At 44.6% G+C, this 20,008-nt stretch overlaps 3 protein-coding genes across 5 annotated transcripts; 2 read left to right on the top strand and 1 right to left on the bottom strand.

Moving 5' to 3' along the window:
• Positions 1 to 7,011: 7,011 nt before the first annotated feature.
• On the top strand, positions 7,012 to 11,508 carry LOC107277270 (uncharacterized). 3 transcript variants are annotated; one of them, XM_066307256.1, is made up of 5 exons: positions 7,012 to 7,308; positions 7,413 to 7,589; positions 7,745 to 7,876; positions 10,123 to 10,191; positions 11,247 to 11,508. In XM_066307256.1, exons 1-5 carry the CDS (start codon positions 7,128 to 7,130, stop codon positions 11,339 to 11,341), a joined length of 654 nt encoding a protein of 217 aa, XP_066163353.1. In that variant the 5' UTR covers positions 7,012 to 7,127; the 3' UTR covers positions 11,342 to 11,508. The 3 variants fall into 3 exon arrangements, with proteins under 3 accessions (XP_066163353.1, XP_066163354.1, XP_066163355.1); XM_066307257.1 differs by lacking the exon at positions 10,123 to 10,191; XM_066307258.1 differs by lacking the exons at positions 10,123 to 10,191; positions 11,247 to 11,508 and adding an exon at positions 8,138 to 8,476.
• Positions 11,509 to 13,423: 1,915 nt separating this feature from the next.
• LOC136355253 (hsp70-Hsp90 organizing protein 1-like) lies at positions 13,424 to 14,553 on the top strand. Its single transcript, XM_066307638.1, has 5 exons — positions 13,424 to 13,429; positions 13,633 to 13,734; positions 13,966 to 14,136; positions 14,216 to 14,317; positions 14,515 to 14,553. The coding sequence occupies exons 1-5, from the start codon at positions 13,424 to 13,426 to the stop codon at positions 14,551 to 14,553; spliced, it is 420 nt and encodes a 139-aa protein (XP_066163735.1).
• A 1,438-nt stretch (positions 14,554 to 15,991) lies between these two features.
• LOC4329394 (uncharacterized) lies at positions 15,992 to 19,808 on the bottom strand. Its single transcript, XM_015771256.3, has 2 exons — positions 18,438 to 19,808; positions 15,992 to 16,306 (listed from the first exon to the last, which is right to left on the bottom strand). The coding sequence occupies exons 1-2, from the start codon at positions 19,751 to 19,753 to the stop codon at positions 16,243 to 16,245; spliced, it is 1,380 nt and encodes a 459-aa protein (XP_015626742.1). The 5' UTR covers positions 19,754 to 19,808; the 3' UTR covers positions 15,992 to 16,242.
• Between the last annotated feature and the right edge of the window lie 200 nt (positions 19,809 to 20,008).

Raw genomic sequence — 20,008 nt, 5'->3', positions numbered from 1 at the left:
AAAATCTCACAAACATTGCGCAACGCTACTACTACCTCCATTTTAGATTATAAGGCTTTCTATCATTGTTCGCATTCATATAAATACTAATAAATAAATAAATAAATAAATAAATATATATATATATATATATATATATATATATATATATATATATATATATATATATATATATATATATATATATATATATATATATATATATATAGATTCATTAACATATATATATAAACTATATATATATAAACTATATATAAATATAGACAATGCTAGAAAATTTTATAATATAAAACGGAGAAAGGAAGTATTACTTTTGAGTAGCGACTCCAATAGCAGTTTTGCGGAAGGAGAGCTCGCAGACGTACAGGACCTGCTGCTGCTCTCCTGTTGTCACTAATCAACTTTTTTACTAGCCAACGCCCAAAACAATCCACTGATGTCACATGGTCTAGCTTACTGGTGTCACTTGTTAAATTCACGTACTCCCTCCGTCCAAAAAGACTCAATTCGTAGATTTTCGTGTCTAATATTTGACCATCCGTTTTATATGAAATTTTTTATGATTAGTATTTTTATTACTGTTAGATGATAAAACATGAATAATACTTTATGCATGACTTATCTTTTTAATTTTTTTCATAATTTTTTCAAATAAAACGAACAGTCAAACGTTAGACACGGAAACTCAGGAATTGAGTTTTTTTTTAGGACGGAGGGAGTAGGTACATGGACTGAGCTAGCTCCGCCCCTGAAGTTTCTTGTGGCTTTCCGATGCTAAAATGTTGGGAACAAGCGAAGTGAGCGTAGCTTAATTAGTTATGTTTTTTAATCAATTATATAGACTTAAATCCTAGATTTGATACGGGTGCTTAGGGCTGTCAACGAGTCGAGCTCGAGCGAGCTCGTCTACCTAGACTCGAGCTCGATACAAGCTCAAGACGAGCCTATAAAATGTTCGAGCTTGACTACCAAGCTTGACTTTTAAGTAAAACAATTTATATTTCAAGGATAATATTTAAAAATAATTGATTTCTAGTGCACCATATTAATAGAAGAGAAAAAAAGGAATAAGATGAATATATGATGCCAATACAAGGCACTTATTTAATATCCTAATTTATTAAATAACAACAAATATCATATATTACTAATTTCGTTGGAAGCTCGAGCTCAGCTCGACAAACCTTGTGAGCTTTGTGAGAGGCTCGGGCTTGGCTCGTCTAGAGCTCGAGCCAAGCTCGAATCAAGCCTTGGACGAGTCGAGCTCAAGCAGCTCGCGAGTCTCAAGCTTTTTTGATAGCCCTACGGGTGCTCGTATTTATGACTAATTATTATTTTAGAGGTAGGTGACATATCCATCGACAACGAGGCATCCGTGTTGACTTCGACAAACTCAAGATACGCTGTTCCAGTTTTTTGGATGTGCTCATGTAGATAGTGTGTGTGTTCATATATGTGGGCGTACATGTACTGTGGGCGTATGTACTTGTACTGTAAAAAATATTATGAATAAGGATTTTGTTTTGATTTTCCAAACCATGGACGGCTAGTATCTTTTACTGCACCCAAATTTAGCTCATGTTTCCGTTGGTATAGTCATTTCGAGCTGACATGTCATATTGAGATTTCTTTTTCAATCCATCGTCCGTCTCAAAATATGTAGCTATTTTTAGCATTTAGATTTATCTCTTCTCAATCTATTTCCATGTTTCAATTAATCACAACCATCTCTTATTTACTTTTCTCACATACTTTATCATTTAAACCAACAACAACCATTTCTTACATCAATCTTAACCCTTCCAAAAATAGACAGCATAAGTAACTGTATCTTATTTTGAGTCAAAGGGAGTAATATAGATGATTTAAATCTTTGCTAGGATTAGGTCTAAATTTATAGGCCGGGGGTTTGGCTCCATATTTGGAAAGTGGATCTAGTTCGGGCTCGCATGGCATGCTACGGTACAAAGTGTCATGACCAGAATTAACCCAACAGGCATTCCATACGTGCGTGTATTATTCCTTGTCCCAGGAGGCAACGTACACCAAAAGTTGATACAATTCAGAGTTTAACAAGCGGAAACGTAAATAGTTAATTTATTACATGTGCGACGAAGGCCCAGCACACTCGAAGATAAACGAAAAACAACGTAAGACTAGGGCGACGACCACAGGCGCTTGACGGCAGGCACGAGCTAGACACCAAAGCCTTCATCCTCCAGGAACTCCTCTTCTGGGTTGGGAAAAAATTGAGCAAGATTGAGTACAACTACCATACTCAACAAGACACACCCACAAATACAGAATAAATGCAACGGAGTACAAGGGGGTTATAACATAGGGGTTAGGATTTGCAGTAAACAACATTTAGAAGACATTTAGTTGCTCAGGGCCATTTTGTAAAGGTGATCCTAAAGCTACACAGTGTTATTAATCAAGGCCGTGAACCCACGTGAACCTGCCTTAACCCAAGGCTTATGATGATTCAGACCGAACTGGCAACCAGACCCAGGTCCCAACCCAGGTCCCAGCTCGTCCCAAGCCAACCCAGGCCAACCATATCACCTTTTAGTTGTTTAAGCAAGTTTTAAGAAATAAACCACTAACTTGGGTACATTGCTAGGCTTGTCTATAAACGAGCGCGCGGCTATTCGAATAGATTATACTTTGATCAGAGGTGTACATCTTTACCCACAATACACGTCTTTCTCACGTGTAACCACGCGCCACATACCACCATGGCATACGGACGGAAGACATGACATAGTTCCCAACCCATCCTAGCCATAAACAAGAGTACCGACCCAACCTTGGCTACGGTCGGAATCCCGAGACAGGTAACCAAGGGTGAGCCCGTAGCAGCAGGACACCGGCCCTGTGCCATGACATCTCGACTATCGGGCCGCAGCTCGTGTAGCCTTCATTTGTCCTAGAGATGTCCATCGAGCCCCGACTTCGTCCATCCCTATCCGTGTACTATTGCCTATGACCAGACTGAGCCACAAACTATATCTTACCCACTAGACATGTGGAAGTACGGTAGTGCTTTGCAACAGAGGCTCGAAGACCAGTCCTTATAGTGGCCGAGGTGCTACTATCAAAACCATGCACCTCGAGCCAAGCCTAAAACCATTTTTGGGGTTTTGAACAGAGGAGAAGGTGTGTGTCCAGTTCCACATAAGCCAACCATTCCATAAGGTACAAATGATATGAGAACTCCCAAAGTCTAGAATTATAAAACCACCTAAAGTTTGTCTAATTTAAATGGCGAAGCATCTACCTAAAATTGGTACTAGTGTGACCATAATATAGTACACACCAGTGAGGTTTTGGTTACTCTAGGGTGAGCAAGGTAATAACAACAATAACAATAATAATAAGGTCATAACAGAGGTTAATAGGCATGGCTAAGTAAAACAGTGATAACGCGGGAATTTAAATAAAGCGATAATGCATTAATTCAAAATAAAATAATTTTAAAGCATGGGGCAACAATATATTCAAAGGAGATGTGACTTGCCTTGCTCGCTTTCCCAAACATCGGCTTCAACCTCCACGTAGAGCGGATCTTCCGAAGTTACAGCGTCTACACGACCAACAGAAAGGAAAAAGGCTTTTACTCTAATAAACTCCATATAATAAGCAGAAACAAAGCACAAAAATGGGTTCTTGACTCCATAAGGAAAAATTAGAGACTTGAACGGTCCAATTCCGAGTTCAAACGACCAAGTTATGGCCATTTGAAGTTTATATGCTCTTTAAATGAATATTTACGAATTTCTTCATTTAAATTTTAATTAAAAATGAGTTTATTGCGTCAGCCGAGGAGAGGGGGCGCGCGGACCGGGTCCACGGGAGTGGGGCCCACGCAGTAGCCTCACGGTCCACGGTGGACCAGGTGCACCCGGGCTCACACCGCCCGGCGCCGTGGGCCCCACGCATCAGCCGCACCCGAGGGCACGGGCGGCTGACGGCCGGGCCCCACGCGGCGGCCACACGGCACGCCTGGAGGCGGCCACGTCGGCGCGGCCGGCGGGAGGCGGCGCCCGCGCCCCTATGGTCGTCGGTGGCGGCCATAGGCGCGGCGGAGCGGCGGCCGAGAGAGGGGAAGGGATGGGGGAAAGGAGGCGGCGGTCCACGGCTCACCCCGGGCGACGGCGGCGACAGAGGAGGCGGTTGGAGCAGAGGGAGACGGTGGTGCGGCTCGGGTCGACGGGGACGGCGGCGTTCCAGCGGTGGGCGAGCTCGGCGAGGCGGTGGACGGGGTCGGCGGCGGTGCGGCGAAGCCGGAAGAGGCGACGCTGAGGCGGGGGATGGTCCCGGCGAGCGGCTAGGCCCGCCGGAGGTCGACGACGACGGCGGAGAGAGGGGACGACGGCGCAGGCGCGAATTCGACGGGGAGAAGGGGCGGCAAACGGCGAAAACGGAGAAGGGAGGTGCGGGGAGGGTTTAAATAGGGTCGAGGGAGAGAGAGGGCGGCCGGAGGGGAAGGAAACCGGCGTGGGAGCAAATCCGGCCGTTTGAATGCGGGAGGGGGAGGGGAAAATGGGGGGAAAGAGAGAGGGAATCACGGGAAACATTTCCCCCCTCTTAATTGCACGCGGGAACGGCCGGGGGCGGTAGATTTGGCGGCGGCGGCGGCGCTAGGCGCGGGCGGAGGGAGCGGCGGGAGGAGGGTGATGACGGGTGGGCCCCACCCGTTAGCGAGGGTGGCGGGCGGGCCTGCCCGTCAGCGGGGCGCACGCGGGGAGGGGCCGAGTGGGCCGTGGGGAAGAGAGAGGGGGGATGGGCAGAATTCGGCCCAGAGAGAGAGAGTGGTTTTTTTTATAAAACCTTTTTAACTTTGTTTATTCCTTCATAATTATTATTTGTGCTCTGAAAATTCCACTAAAATTTATTTACACATTTTAGGCTTTTAGGAAATATACAAAAATCCTCCAAGCCTTATTTGACTTTTAACTTTACACATTTTAATTTTTGGAGGCATTTAATTTGATTTTAATTGTTATAGGCATAATTTTAAGGATATATTTTAGGGTCGTTTTGGGACGTGACACAAAGCTTGTTGAGTAGGCTCTGCTTGACTCAGGTTCTTCCTCGGCTTGGCTTGGCTTTGTATTTTTTTAGCCCTTTTTAGATATAACTAGAGTTTCTGGGGAAAGTGATAATATAAAGGGAACTGTGATTTTTATATGTGCGGCAATGTTTCGAAGCAAAAAATCTATTAATTTCTACCAAAATAAAACTGTTAAAGAAAATTCATGGTGCTTATTTTGCCTTTTTATCGTCCATCATGTACGCCGAGTTCAATACGCCCTCAACGTCATCCACATGGCACCGAGATTGCCATTATCTGCATCAAATAAAAGTCCAGATCGAAAGCTTTTTGACTCCACACGTCTCCGTGTTCCCCTGCAACTACTACGACCTTGCCTCCATGTCCCTCCACGACAACAATGACCACGCTTCGCTCCTCGTATCCCACTCCACGATCAGCAATGGCTCACAACAACCATCCCCAACTCCACAACGCCTCATGCTCACGGGGTGCTTCCGTGGTGGATCCTCCACGGCGGTCACTGGTGGCAATCATAAAGGGCTTCGTCGCAATGATCTCTTCATCGTTGTCTCACTCCACAACAAATAACGGTCTTAGTATTACTAGTGTTACTGTTATTCTGCCATGCCAGTCTCTTACTATGCCGTCGTGGATCGCGTGGTAAAATAATACTGATACGCTGGTCAAGAGGTTTAGTTTTCAGAAATAATTTTAGAAAGGTTTATTAATCTTTACCTATTATAAAAGTTCAAGGCGTTTTTGCCAGAACTTTGGTACGTCATCCGTGTTTCAAACGGTTTTAGTTTTATGTTTCGGTTTTAATCTATATCTCTACTACAAGAAATTCCTGTCTTATGTAAAAAAGAAAGAAAAAAAGGTCCGACTCAAAAAAGGTAAATAAATAAAGAAAAGAAAGTCCGACTTAACGAGTGATTAAAAAAAAGCTTTCGTCGTTGTCAGTAAGAAAAAAGAAAAAAACATCTCTTATCCGACTCATGTAGAAAAAGGGAAAAAAAATCTCCCAATAAAAAAAAAGTCCGTTTGGTGTTTTTTTGGCACTGGTATTTTTTCCCTTTTTTCTTTGCACGCAAAAGAGTATTTTATGCGCACACGCTAAGGCTTTTGGTTTTTTTTCCCTTTTATTAATCCGATCTATTCACCGCGCGCCTCAATCTTTTTTGTCGCCGGTTTTTTCTCCCGTGCGCTTTTTGTTTTTCTTATCCAGTTTTATAATCCCATCTGACCCATCTGTTCGTCGCACGCCTCCCGAAGTGAACCCTAGCGCCGCGCCGCCGCCATATCGATCATGTGTTTTCTCCTCCAATTTGATTGCAAAAATCTCCATGATTTTCCCTTTTATTCGGTTTTAATTGCCGGATTTAATCTCTGTTCTACAATTGCCGATGATGACGATAATCTTCCCGGTCATTTTAATCCCGAGTTTTACGCTCTAATCTTGAGGAAAACAGAAAGAGAAGATCGAGTGGATAAAAACCCTCGACCAATTTTGCACAGGATTATCTTCGGGAGGTTGAAGATGGTAGTATATTCGGGAAGTTGAAGATGGTAGGGTCGAAGAGAAGCAGGCTAAATGGAGGGAGAGAGAGCGGACTAGCCTAGCCAGAAAAGGAAGGAAGGCTTTCGGCCAAAAACCCATGAAATATTTTCATTATTTTTTTAATTTTAATCTATAGTGATCCCAATGTTAAGATTTTTATTAACTTTTTCAATTATAGTGTATAAATAGTGATCCTAATATTTCAATTTATTACTTAGCTCTTAGTATATCACTGAAAAAAGTATTTACCCAGACATTTTTCTAGTAAAATTAAAAAGTAAAAAAAAGTCCAAAAAGTAAGAAAATTTCGCGCAATCTCCGCTACACTCGCACACGGCACACGCCGTTCCGTCCGCCTCGCTTCCTTGCTTGGCTCCTTCCCTCCTTCCTTCCCGCGTACGCCTCCCGCCACAACTTGCCCATATCCGAATCCCCAACCCCGCAAACCAAAACCCTACACCACCACCACCGCCACCACCGCCGCCTCCCTCTCCAACCCCGCCGCCCGCCATGGCGCCGCCTCGCTTCCCTCCCTCCTCCTCCGCCGCGCGCCTCCCGCCGCGATCCACACCGCCGGAGCCCAGGCCCAGCCCCCCAGCCGCAGCCGCCGGCGCCGCCGCCCTCGCCCCCGGCTCGCTGGAGGAGGTCCTCCTCCAGGCGGCCTTCGACGGCAACCTCCGCCTCGTCAGGAGTACGCGCCAACTCCGACTGGAGCTCCCCTCTCCGATCGATCTCCCGCTTCGTTCGTCGGTGTCTCGTCGCTGATTTGGGTTCGGGCCGGGGTGTCCCTTGCAGAGATGGCGAGGGCGCTGGACGAGGGGGACGGCCGCCGCCTCGGCGACAAGGTGGGGGCCGTGAGGGACGGCAACGGCGTCGGCGCGCTGCACCTCGCCGCCGGCCGGGGGAGCCTGCCCGTTTGCGGGTACCTGCTCGAGGAGCTTCGTGTGGATATTGACGCCGTCGAGGACAGAGGTGTGTGACGTGCGCTTCTCTCTTCGAGATTCCTAGTTTTTATGTTGATAGCTGAGTGTAGCTGCATTGCTCTACTCTGGTTGATCGTGCGCTCAAATTGGTGGCAAAACAATTGCGTCAGGCTTTTCTCGGTTTCTGGTATCGTTGGTTGACAGGTGAAACGGCCTTGACATTTGCGATCAATTCCGGGAATGCGGACATGGTGCGGTATCTTCTTGATCATGGAGCTGATACTGAAAAGCTCAACAACGATGGACTTACTGTTCTCCATTTTGCTTCTGGCGAAGGTGTATAATCTATGTTTATTTATATCTTGCGTGCACGCTTCTGAAGTTGTTTTCTACTGATTAATCAAGAGGGATTGACGTAACAAACATGCCGTCGTGTAACTAAACTCTACTTTCTTCTAATATATTGACGTGCAGTTCTTTTGCGCGTTCGCGAAAAACAAACATGCCATGGTCTGGGGATAAATTTAGGACAACACGCATTTTATTTTATCAGTCTGTGCAATAGTTTCTCAAAAACCTCGTGTTCTACATTTTCAGGGAATAGTTAGTATTGGCAATCCGTGCATATATTGAAAATTTCAGCCAATTTATGAACTGGATTGGATCATACAATACAAAAATGACATGATCGACACAAAGGAATTATGCAGGTTTGGGTCCTTTGTAATAGTGCAAGTGTGTAGCAGTGCTACTCATGTAGTTTTCTTACTGTATGAGGACTACAATGTGGAATGGCTCGGGCATTGGTCATGTTGATCCAATATCAGAGTTATAACCTGTTGCATGTAATGGTTGTCCCCAACTGGTAGACCGTTGTTGTGTTGTTATGTGAGATTGTCACGCCCGGAAGTTTCCCTCTTTTCCTTGCTTTAAAAATTTGTTAAATAAATTGTCCGAAGAAATTGGTTTGATTTAACCTAGAGCTAATTCCTTAATTAATAAATGCAATTAATAATTGGAATTGGCATTGTGGGATTTTTCTTGAGTTCCACGTGTCACAATATATTAACAGGATTTTTAGTGGAATTTTCAGAGCCTTGGAAATAATTTTAACCAATTAAAAATCACCAAAGTGCAATTTTAAATCCCAGGAAAAATCCTTTCTTCCTTTTCTTTTTCTTTTTCCTCCTTTTTCCTCTTCTTGGGCCGTCGGCCCAGTCCACCCCACCGCCTGCGCGCGCCCATCTCCTTCTTGGGCCGGCCCGCGCCCCCTCCTCCTCCCTTCGGGACGCCGACAGGTGGGCCCCACCTGTCGGGTCGTCCCCAACCTCCAGCTGTGCGCCCACGCCGGCAACCGCCGTTGCCGCTCCACCTCCTCTGCTCCTCCCGCGCCCACACCGCGCCATTCCCGCGTCCTCCCCACGACGCCGCCCACGCCCCGTCGCTCCCGCCTCGTGCGCGCGCTATCGAATCCCACCCCACTCTCTCTCTCTCTCCACCCCACGTCGCCGGCGGTTTCGGCCACCTCCCCGGCCACGTCCGCCCCTCCCTTGCCCATAAAAACCGTCACCCGAGCTCCCTCTCTCGTTTCCCCCATTTCGCCGTCCTCTCCCACGCCTTCTACCGCCCTCGCGCGTGCACCTGAGCTCCTCTGCCGTTGCCGCCATCTCCAGCCACGCGCTGTCGCCGCTAGGGCCTCCGCCGCGCCAAGCCGCCGCCGCCGTTAGCTCCGCCGCCGCGAGAGCTACCTCGGCCGCCACTCGCTTGCCGCTAAACGTCGCCAGAGCGCTGCCTCCCTCGCACGCCGGTGAGCTCTCCATTTCCGCCCAACTCTGGCCGGCCGTTCTAGTCGCCGTGGTCATCCTTCCCTTCTCCTAACCCAGTCATCGCCTTTCCCAGGTTGTGCCCGACCCCGTCCACCGTTCACCGAACCGCCGTTGCCGCTCGTCTCTTCCCGCGCCGGTCGCCGTCATCGCCTCGGTGAGGGATCCCCTCTCCTTCTTCCTTTCGTCCCTCCCATGAGCGCCGCCACCTTTCGCGCCGTCCGCGCCGCCTCCCGTGCCGCCGCTTGCCGTCGCCGGCGACCGCTCGCCGCAGCCGCTCCCCATGGTCGGCCGGCCGGTTTTGAAGCCGAGCCGTGCCTAGCCGCCGCCGTGCCGTCCGATCGGCCTCCCGGCCGATCTGGACCGTCGGTCCCGTGGACCGGCGGTAGACCACCCGCGTGGTCCCGGTCCACGGTGGACCTGCCGCCTTGTGCCGCTGACCCATGGGGCTCGCATGCCGGCGCCCCCTCCCTCTCTCTTGAGCCGCTGACGTGCGGGGCCCACATGTCGGCGTCCCCTCCCCTTGTTGACGTCAGCCCTGGGGATTTATTGCGAAATAAATAATTAAGGACTTTTTCTTTATTAGTAAAAACACAGTTTATCTTCTAAAATTCATAAGTAATTCATCCGAGCTCCGTTTAAGTCCATTCAAGTATCAGTAAATTCATAAAAATGCAAAGAATCCATTAAAAATGATTTTGTTCCCTGTTTTAGTAGTCTTATAGCATGTTTTGCTTGTGTGCTTTGTTTGTCGCGTAGTTTTCGGCCGTTTCGTCGATCCGCGGTATCTCGAAGACGTTGATGTGGTCTTATCAGTGCGAGAGCAAGGCAAGTCATGTATTACATTTGATCATATTGTACCCTATTTACAAATATCCTGCATTTCTATTAAATGTTGCATTCTTTTTCAATGTCATGTGGGATGGGTCCTATTACTCAGCCATATATTGTTTACCATATGCCATTGATAACTTGGGTATCATAATGATTAGATGTTGGTTTAGGAAATGCTTAGCCATGCTTTGTTCAACTAGTACACAAATGGGGATCACATTATTACATAGACTTTGGCTATTAGCATAGTTTTGGATTGGTGCCACCGCAATGGTGTTAGTTAATTAAAATACATTGAATGGTGGGCTGTTGGTGTATGGTTTTGCTGGTCGCACCCATAGCAATTAAGGACCGGTTCACGGGAAACCCTGGGAGACTTACCGTGCTTACCACAAGTGGGAGTGGGTAACTGCTTGATCTGAAGTATAGCTCGACCCTTTCCTAGGCACCGGTGGCGAGGGTGGGCGTGATGGAGTTGGGTCGGCCGGGGTGTCCGGTTGTCTAGCTGCCGGATTCACCGCAGCGCAAGAGGGGACCGCCCACTGCCTTTTGAGGGGTGGGGTGAAACCTTAGCGTGGTGTGGATGGTTAGGGGAAGGTTATGCGGAGGGTCTTGTCACGATTTCCCCCTTTGCAGTATCATGGTGATACTTCAGGGCATGGCGACATGTGTGGAATCGTGTCTTGTGGGGACAGTTGTACACCTCTGGCCAGAGTAAAACTATTCAAATAGCCGTGCCCGCGGTTATGGGCGATCAACCAGATTCATCGTAATTAGTCTCACCCCTAGTCTAGCTTAATGAACTGGTGTAGTTCAGGTGGTTGGTTGGGCCTGTTGCAACGTGGTGTAGCGTTGGACAGTGATTGGTTAATACTACTTAATTACTACAATTGTTTTACTGTTTTCAACTACTGTTTTTAAACGCTTGCTTTATGCAAATGAACCCTTAGCCTCCTTTGGATATATCCTGCATCATATCTGTTCTTCCGGTATGACTTGCTGAGTACAGTGGGTAGTACTCAGTCTTGCTCTCTTTTCCTCCACACCAGAGCTGAAGATCTTCCTAGTGGGAGCTGTCCTGACGAAGTTGGTTTCGTCGCTGCCGTCAAGGGATGCCTGTAGAGTGGAGTCGCCCCGCTGCTGAAGTCAAGCTTCCCGGTTTAGCCCGCTGTTATCTTTTCCGCTGCATTTGTAATCTTTTCTATTTTTGTAAGACGTGGATCTGTATGTCAACAATTGTCGTTTGTGTACCCTGGCTGGTCCTGGACAGGGATTTAATGCACATTCAGCTTAGAAATTCTGGTTTGTGAATTTCTGGGTGTGACAGAGATGCACAATCATCTTCATTGTTAGGTAACGTCTTCAAGAAGTTTATTTCATGTTAAATTGCTCTTTTTGAAATAATACAATTTGTATACTGGGATGAGGCCTTGCTCTACATCAATTGCTCTGTTGGTGGCTCTATAAATCTGCATAATTATCTCTAGTGAGCCGATCATAGCAAGCAGCATTTCCTCAGACACCTTTACAATATCTTAGGAACTTCTTCCAGCTGTATTTATCTTGGCATAAGATTTTTTGTTTCATTGTGTTGTTGACAGTATGGACACTTGCCTATAGAAGTTGCCGCACTTTGTGGTGCGCGGAAAGATGTTGAGACCCTATTTCCTGTCACTTCTCGTATTCCGTGTGTGCACGATTGGACTGTTGATGGAATCATTAATTATGCAAAGTCACTGCCTGATGTGAAGGTTTGATCTGAGAACTTCATTGTGTTACTGGCGTGCATGTTGACTTGTAGTACTATCTTGGAGATAGATTTTTCCCTTCTATGATTTCTATATTCACGCCCCTGACCTTTAAGCATTCAAACCTTCTTCCTGAAAAACATCTTAAGTGGCTAAGAAATTATTTTGATTGTTATTAGGTGAATACTTAGCATGATAGTCATCTTTCTGTAAGGGCTAAACTCCCTGTAAACCAGTTTATTGTGTTCTCTGTGTGCTGTTCTTTCTTGCTTGGATCAAGCTCACTGACCAACTTGTCAAATCGATTTCAATATTCTGTACTTTCGAACTTTTAAATCAACTTCTACATCTGAGTATATCTAGTATAGTCCCTCTCCCAAAATAAATGAAACCCTCGTGTCCTGAGAAAACTTTAGTGGTGAGGGGAAAAGACTAAAGTTTCCCAGCTTAATAGGAAGGTAGTATTGGTGGATGGGTAAGTAAGGGGTATTGAAGGTATAAAATTTCTCAATTTGTGAACCGAGGGTAGGCAAGAGGCTAGAAATCAATTTATTTTGGGACAAGTTTTAAACTCTAGAAATCAACTTATATCCTAATATGAGATCAAAGAAAGAACTTGAATTCGAAGAAAAAGAAAAGAAAGGAAATGACTTTTTTTAGATTATAGATGCCCAAAACAACAAACAAAAAAAGAACTGTGGTAGTTCTTGACATTCGTCTATGGTATTGTACACTACGCAATTTATATAAAACTTGCAACTCAGTTGTCAGTAATGCATACGGCATAATTTTTCATGGCATATTATATGCAAGCATTTAGCAGTATGGTAGTTGGATGTTGTGACCTCCTTGCATCATCAAGTTGTTTTGAATTGATGGATGTAGCAATTTACGATAAGAGACTGTTCTAGAGAGCATACATGTCTAACATTTATCTCATTGAACTTGGGGGGTATCTACATTTTTCATGTTCAATTTCCCATCCTCATTGAACTTGGGGATTATCTACATATTTCATGTTCAATTTCCCATCCTATGTGGTTTGTGATCTAGCAAATGCCAATTGGCCATTGGACATGGGATCTTAAAACATCTCGCTTTTCGGTCTTTTAGGTACATTATTCTAAAGCTTTAGTGACTTAAAATATTGCTAGTGGGTGCCACTAGTAAGAATTATTAGAGGGGGATCACTTGTTGTCTTACAGACATTTGGAACTGTTGAAAGTAAAAATGCAATTTCTTATGACAATTAATATTGCACACATTTATAATGGAAAAAGCAAAAAATATAGGAGTTCACTGGTTTGTCTTAAATTTGCTTGAGTATGCTTTTTCTAAATACGTTCATAAGAAATATCTTGAAAGTTCCAAGGTCTACATGACTCACTGCTACTATATACTAGTGGGTGCTTCTTGGCATGCTGTAGAGAACATGATATGGCAACATCAGTACTGTAGAACTGTAAATTAGCAGTAGTATGACGGTAAAAATAGTGAGGTGTAACAATCACATGATTCCCTGCGTTGATTTGGCAACTGCTTCATGAAACTATATAAAAATATATTTACATCTTTCATTGGCTCAAAGATAAAAATATAATAATTGATGCAACTGAGTACTGAGCATGTGGGCTATAATGTGTGGTAATGAGCCTTATATTTCATTTGATTTTTCTCAATGTTTCAGGATGAAGAGTTTTGCGAAGCTATGCTTGATATGGGAAAATTTCAAGGCCGTGAAGCAGTCAAGAATAAAGATTATCGTGGTGCCATGCACATTTATACCAAGGTACATTATTACAGCTTCATATTAAGATGCATCTATTTCCGATATAATTTTTCCTTTGATATTTGAAATATCACACATTATTTTATATCTTTAAACTAAAAATACAGACAGTAGATTGAATGTGAAATTGAATCTTCAACCGGGTATAAATAATGTATTGAGATGTCACTGGTCAACTGTGGTAGGGCATGCAACCTTAACTGTTTGTGCTAATTGCTTGTCTGGTTGTAGGCTATTGCTCTCAATACTAGAGATGCATCTTTGTTCTCAAATAGGAGCCTTTGTTGGCTGAAATTGGGTGAGGGGGAGAAGGCTTTGATAGATGCTGAAGCTTGCAGGATGATGCAACCAAACTGGCCAGAAGCCTGCTACCGTCAAGGAGCTGCTCTAATGTTACTGAAGGTGGGACATAAATGCTCTGATCATCTTTTGAAGATTTTGTAACAGATCGTTTCGTATGTTCTAATCTTTATGCATTCAGGATTACAAAAATGCATGCAGCTCATTTCTTGATGGTCTCAAGTTGGAGCCAGAGAATGTTAAGATGAATAATGCATTAAGGCTGTGTTTAGTTCAGCGCAAAGTATGAATTTTGGTTGAAATTAGAGATGATGTGACTGAAAAGTTGTGTGTGTATGATAGGTTGATGTGATAGAAAATGACTGAAGTTTGGATCCAAACTTTGGATCTAAACACAGCCTAAGGTAACCTTAGTCCCTTCAGCTACACTGAAATGGCCCTTTATAAAACATACTCATCTCAGTAACTGGAAATGTGCAGGGAGGCTTTGCAATCCTTGAAGATGTCAGGCAGCGTTGATATGGAACCTCTGGATTAACATTATCGAAAAAAAATAGATGGGGAGCTTTTTAAGGAGTATACTTGTCTAAAGTTAAAGAAGCGAGTTGCTACCTTTTACAGTTTACTGGTTCCTAGGATACCTGCATATGTTTCCGATGCCTTAGAGAAAAGATAGCGGTCTATGTAAGTTTTATTGTTAGTACGCCCTGATGAATCATCAAAATCCGTAAATCTCCCTCCACTGTGATTATGATCCTGATGTAAATACTGTTTATCTTCGGTCTCCATATCTACCAATATAAATATATACAACTTGTTGGAGCCCTGAAGTATATTGCTGCCTGATCAGATGCCCTGGAATTCAAACGCTTGCAGCATGCCATGTTGTGATAGCTGTTCACAGTTCACAAGAAGAGCAGCATGCACAACTCTGGCAGTCCATGAGTCCCTAATTGCTATGCCATTTACTCCACATTATGATTATCTAATGATATGTGCTAGTGATATGTTTTAGGAAGAAAATTAATTTGGTTACCAACCCACAGCTCCTAGACCTCATCAAGGTTCATTTTAGCGTACTCTGTCAAGGTTTATTGGGAGCATACAGTCGGGTGTCGGGATATGTTATGCTGAACCTCTGTGCAGTATAAATTTTTCCTCTTGTGCATAAATCCTCCAGACTACTCCCTCCGTTTCAGCTACAAGATATTATAACTTTGGTTAAAGTCAAACTATTAGTTTGACTAAGTTTATAGACAAATATAATAATATTTATAATATGAATAGTTTCGTTAAATCAATAATTGTATATATTTTCATAATAAAATTTGTCTTGAGTTAAAAATATTTTTTTTCTATAAATTTAGTCAAACTTAAAGTAGTTTGACTTTAACTAAAGTCAAAACGCCTTTAACTTGAAACGGAGGTAGTACCATTTTAACTTTCTACCGCTATAAGTAGTTTCAAGTTCAACTACTAAAGTAAAGTACCATTCTTAGGTTTATTATTACCTACCCTGCTTCTCATAATAGTGCTGCTAGTGTATTTTACATGCTCCGAAGATTTGTTTCCTTCACCATTTCATTGCCCATTTCTAACCCATTTTATTCATGTTGACATTTTTGGGGTATTGGTGGTGGCAGGGTGTGACAAGTGATGACAAACAAGTAAATTATCTGTACATATATGTGCGTGTATCTACTGCTTGGGATCTGGGAGTGTGGAAATTACCTTGCTACTGGTAATGACTCGAGTATAGTGCCTGCCTACTTCGTGCTAATGACGATCCAGTACTCATGATCATGTGCTTTGTGCTCTTGATCTGATCTGCTGCTGGCTCTACCCTCATCGTCAGCTTGCTAATCACAGGTTCTTCTCTCCCCCATTTAAGTTGGTGCTGATCTTGTCCAAGTCATATATTCCCCTGACATCCATATACTAATTATGGACACTGAGATTAATTGTAAATGCACAGTTTGTACCTTTTGTTTTTTTTACCAAGATATATGAGACGTCACATGGCTACCGTACCACATAGTCCAGAGCACCATAGTTCACATAATGCAAAAGAAGTAAGGTAATACAAGTCCATCGATAATGCAACACTAGCCATCACGGGTGAGGTGTGAAGGGCATTGTTTCAACTTGCTATAATAATAAGTACCACCACTCTGCTTGACGGCCATGCCCTGCTTCAAACCTTAAGAGTCAGGCTGCGGTTGCAACACCCTCACCTGGAACTTCTTTCTCGCCTGCTCCCAAAATTCCATCCCTGGTACAAGAGTGCATCTTAGTTAAAATATGCAGAAGTTTATTATATCAATTACGTTGATCATAAAGTAAAAGGCCCTCAAATAGAATTCTAATGATAAACACGTGTGGTGGACAAACAACTTTCCTATACTCTATGACAGCAGAATTAACATCACTATTTTTTTTATCGGGAAACAGTGGGGGAAGCCCCCACGGTTAATTTTCATTATAAATAGAAAAGAAAAACTATACAAAGAGAGTGCAAATTACATTAACATAACTATTTTTGTTCGTACAATCTCTTTGTCCAACTGTTGAGTTTCTTTTTGTTTTGATTCTGGATTTTCACTTGCATGCTTCCCAAGCTCCTAAACGGCGGTGCGTTTTGTGCAAAAGTTTTTAAAATTAAATTTTCTTGGAATACTTTTCTGCAACTTTTCAAATTTGTAGTAGTTAATTCATTCCTTTATACCCTCAAATAGCTATCACAAAAATCAGATTATCTATCAGTCCATCAATTTCAGCTATCTCAAACAGGGCCGATGTATTGGCATTTTTTAGGGACGGTCGTCAACTCTTATATTCCCTCCTAAAGGATGCAACATGGGATTGTTTGGATCCTTAGCCAGGGCGAGCAACTGCTAGGCTAGGCGAACTAGCTTATATTTTTTCTTATTGTATGTGTTATGGAAATAATTTTGGCTTCCAGTTAAAAAGAATGAAACCCAAACAGCAAATCATGTTCAAGTACCAGAAGAAAACATCGCTTCATTGGTACACATTTTTTTTGGCAATAATATGTCCCAAACTTTTACACCATATGGCATGCAATGGAACGCATGGATAAATCATGGCTATGAAACAACTGATCAGCAAGGGCGTGTAACATTATCCCCTCAAAAATAAGCAAACTATTGGGATCATTTGGCCCTTTAGCTGGGGTGAAAATACAAGGTTAGGCAATTAGTGTATCGATATTGCACATGTCATGTTTGATGGAAATCATATTAGTTCTGATGAAAAATAATAAACTCTAAAGAGCAAAGCAAAAAATACGAAGTAGGCATGTGTACCACTAGAAATAAACGTTATTTTAGTGGTGCACATTAACACAACATGGTGTGCAAGGTGCAAACACAGAAAGCTGTAGAATCCTGGCTATGAGATATGAACTACCCTCTTTCCCAAAATATATCAAGTTTTAGCCTATGGAACAGCTATTAAGGAGAGGGGGTAAAAGACTTGATTTCCACCTCAGGACGAGTGAGGTGTAGCCGTGTAGGCCAAAATTAGATGGGGCTATAATGAAGCAAAATGGTAGAAGGGGTAGTTTAATGGTCAAAGTCACATTTTATAAGTACTGAGTTGCTATATTTGGGACAAATTTTGAACTCTAGAAGTTATATTTTGGGACAGGCGTAGTAGATATTTGTTACTCCCTCCGTTTCAAATTACTTGCCGTTTTAGGTTTGTCCCAAGTCAAACATGTCTATCTTTAACCATTAATTGTTAGATCCTTGTAGTTTAATGACATGTGGACTATATATATGAAAGTATTCTTATAGTGAATCTGGTGGTCAAAGATTAAAAATACCTGACTTCATACAAACCTAGAACAGCAAACTAATTTGAAAGGGAGGAAGTAGTCATGATTCATGAACATAAAACTAAACTATATGATCTTTCAGGTGCAGCGCATTATAAGCAGAAACTCCAGGGGAAAGGGTTTTACTGAACATGATAGGAATAATATTAATGCATTGAAGTCAAGACATTCAGTCTGTGATCTTGTAGCTGTTGATAGGAAGCATTTATTTATACATCATCAAAAGAAAGAAATTACAAAATGTAGACGTAGTGGCAGGGGAGCTAGAAGTGCTAGTTTTGTGGATGGAAACATAAATGATAATATGATGTATCAATGCAAGTACAATATATATTAAGCATCTAGAAACAAACAGGTCAATTGGGAAACAATAAATCAAACAGCTCTAAAGAATACTAGTTGCAAATACTTGCTCCGTTTTACAATGTAAGACTTTTTAGCATTGCCCACATGCATAATATTCTTCTGCTGCTAGTCGATCAAGGTCAGTAAGTTTAGTTTGTAAGCGCTTGGTTCAAACTAGAGAACTCAAAAGAAAAATTACCTGGAGGAAGAAGAACAATTGCTGAGATGCTTGGAGATCCCAGTTTGAAGGTAGGTGAAACCGTAGCCCACAGGCCTTCCAAAGCCAAAATCAGCCACACCCTTTAGAGCCTTGTTCCTCATATCAACAGCAATCACCAACGCCTTGTCCTCCTCGTCGGGATCAGGTGTGTGCATGATGTAGACAACATCACTGTCGTGCAAGCTCAGCGCAGGATAACCAGCGTGGAGTCTCTTCAAAGTTAGCCTCGTTGTACCCGTACCCTGCTTCAGATTAGGCTGCAGCCGCAGCATCTGGGCAAATGTGAGGCTCTCCACTGGGATCTCGGAGAATTTGATAGCGCAGTCGTCCTCCCAGCTGCTGCTGCTGCTGTTCCCAGATGCAATGCTCGAAATCTTCATCTTCTTCGTTGCAGCCACCCAACCTTGAGCAGAGGCAGATCCGGTGGTGTGGTTGTACATTTCAAAGAACTTGATGTACCCTTCAAGAACAACGATGTTGCGATGAAACATCGGGTCTCCCTTGAGTTGCCTGGGCACCAGCGGCGGCGGCAGTGGGATGAAGCGGAGGCGAGGGTTGTCGAGGAGGATGTCGCAGACGAGGATGCCATGCCAGAGATCGACCCAGCCCACGGTTCCGAGCTCCCCTCCCACAACAATCGCCTTGCTAGCGTAGGAAAATCTGAAGCTGGTTGAATCATCATCATCATCGGCGTCGACGCTCACCATCAGCTTGGTGCTCCATTCCCCCGTCTCGGAGCTGTACAGGTGGAGATCGAACTGCTCGTGGGTGTACTGGCGACAGAGGGTGGGGCGATGGAGCGCGGCGAGGAAGAAGGCTTCGCGGGGGCGGCGGCGGCGCAGAAGGACGACCTCACTGTTGGGGAAGGCGAAGGTGAGGCCCGGGGGCGTGGGGACCGGCGTGAGCCGCTGCTCGCCGTCGCCGCCTGCGTGGTAGACGAAGTAGTGGTTGTTGATGGCGTAGATTTGGGTGGCCTCAAGGCAGATGGGGATGCGGAGCAGGAGGAGGTGGTGGTCGGAGCAGACGGCGTCGGGCGCGTCGGCGAAGGCGGAGCACTTGGTGTCGTCGGGGGAATGGAGGGTGAAGAAGGAGGCGCGCGGCGGGGTGGCCGTCCAGAAGGTGAAGACGATGTTCTTGCCGCCCCTGGTGAGGCCCCTGGCGGTGGTGTGGTTGGTGCGGTCGCTGAAGTAGCCGTATGGCTCGAGGAGGATGGAGGCAGGAGGAGGGGAGCCCGGCGGATCCACGGTGTGGAGCGGCGGAGGGACCTTCAGGAACCAACCCGACGGGCCGTCCATGGGAATCCGAGCAGGAAGGAAGTGGAAACCCTAGAGAGGGACAACAAAGGACGGATACAACAAGGGAAGGGATAAGTTCGCTATAGTAAACATGACACGTAAAGCTCCTCGGTGATTTGGACGGCGGTTTCAACTGACGTGGCACTCAGCTCAATTCCATCCACCTTCGGAGCCGGCCGTCGTCGTCCCTTGCGCCGCAGCCGACCGCTGGAGCCCGAGTTGCCTCCGTCGCCGTCGAGTTCGTCGCCGCCTTCC

This window comes from Oryza sativa, chromosome 2 (genome assembly GCF_034140825.1).
Source record: "Oryza sativa Japonica Group chromosome 2, ASM3414082v1".
Classification (NCBI taxonomy): Eukaryota; Viridiplantae; Streptophyta; class Magnoliopsida; order Poales; family Poaceae; genus Oryza; species Oryza sativa.
The sequence above is the reverse complement of the archived record's forward strand: the minus strand, read 5'-3'. Positions and strand labels throughout refer to the sequence as shown.

Excerpts from the sequence above, each read along its gene's own strand:
- LOC136355253 (XM_066307638.1), top strand. Across the intron at positions 13,735-13,965 it reads CCATGCACATTTATACCAAG|GCTATTGCTCTCAATACTAG; the intron begins GTACATTATTAC and ends GTCTGGTTGTAG. Across the intron at positions 14,318-14,514 it reads TGTGTTTAGTTCAGCGCAAA|GGAGGCTTTGCAATCCTTGA; the intron begins GTATGAATTTTG and ends GGAAATGTGCAG.
- LOC107277270 (XM_066307256.1), top strand. The coding sequence starts at position 7,128 with ATGGCGCCGCCTCGCTTCCCTCCCTCCTCCTCCGCCGCGCGCCTCCCG. Across the intron at positions 7,309-7,412 it reads CAACCTCCGCCTCGTCAGGA|AGATGGCGAGGGCGCTGGAC; the intron begins GTACGCGCCAAC and ends TGTCCCTTGCAG. Across the intron at positions 10,192-11,246 it reads CTTATCAGTGCGAGAGCAAG|AGCTGAAGATCTTCCTAGTG; the intron begins GCAAGTCATGTA and ends CCTCCACACCAG.
- LOC4329394 (XM_015771256.3), bottom strand. The coding sequence starts at position 19,753 with ATGGACGGCCCGTCGGGTTGGTTCCTGAAGGTCCCTCCGCCGCTCCAC. Across the intron at positions 16,307-18,437 it reads AATTGTTCTTCTTCCTCCAG|GGATGGAATTTTGGGAGCAG; the intron begins GTAATTTTTCTT and ends CTCTTGTACCAG.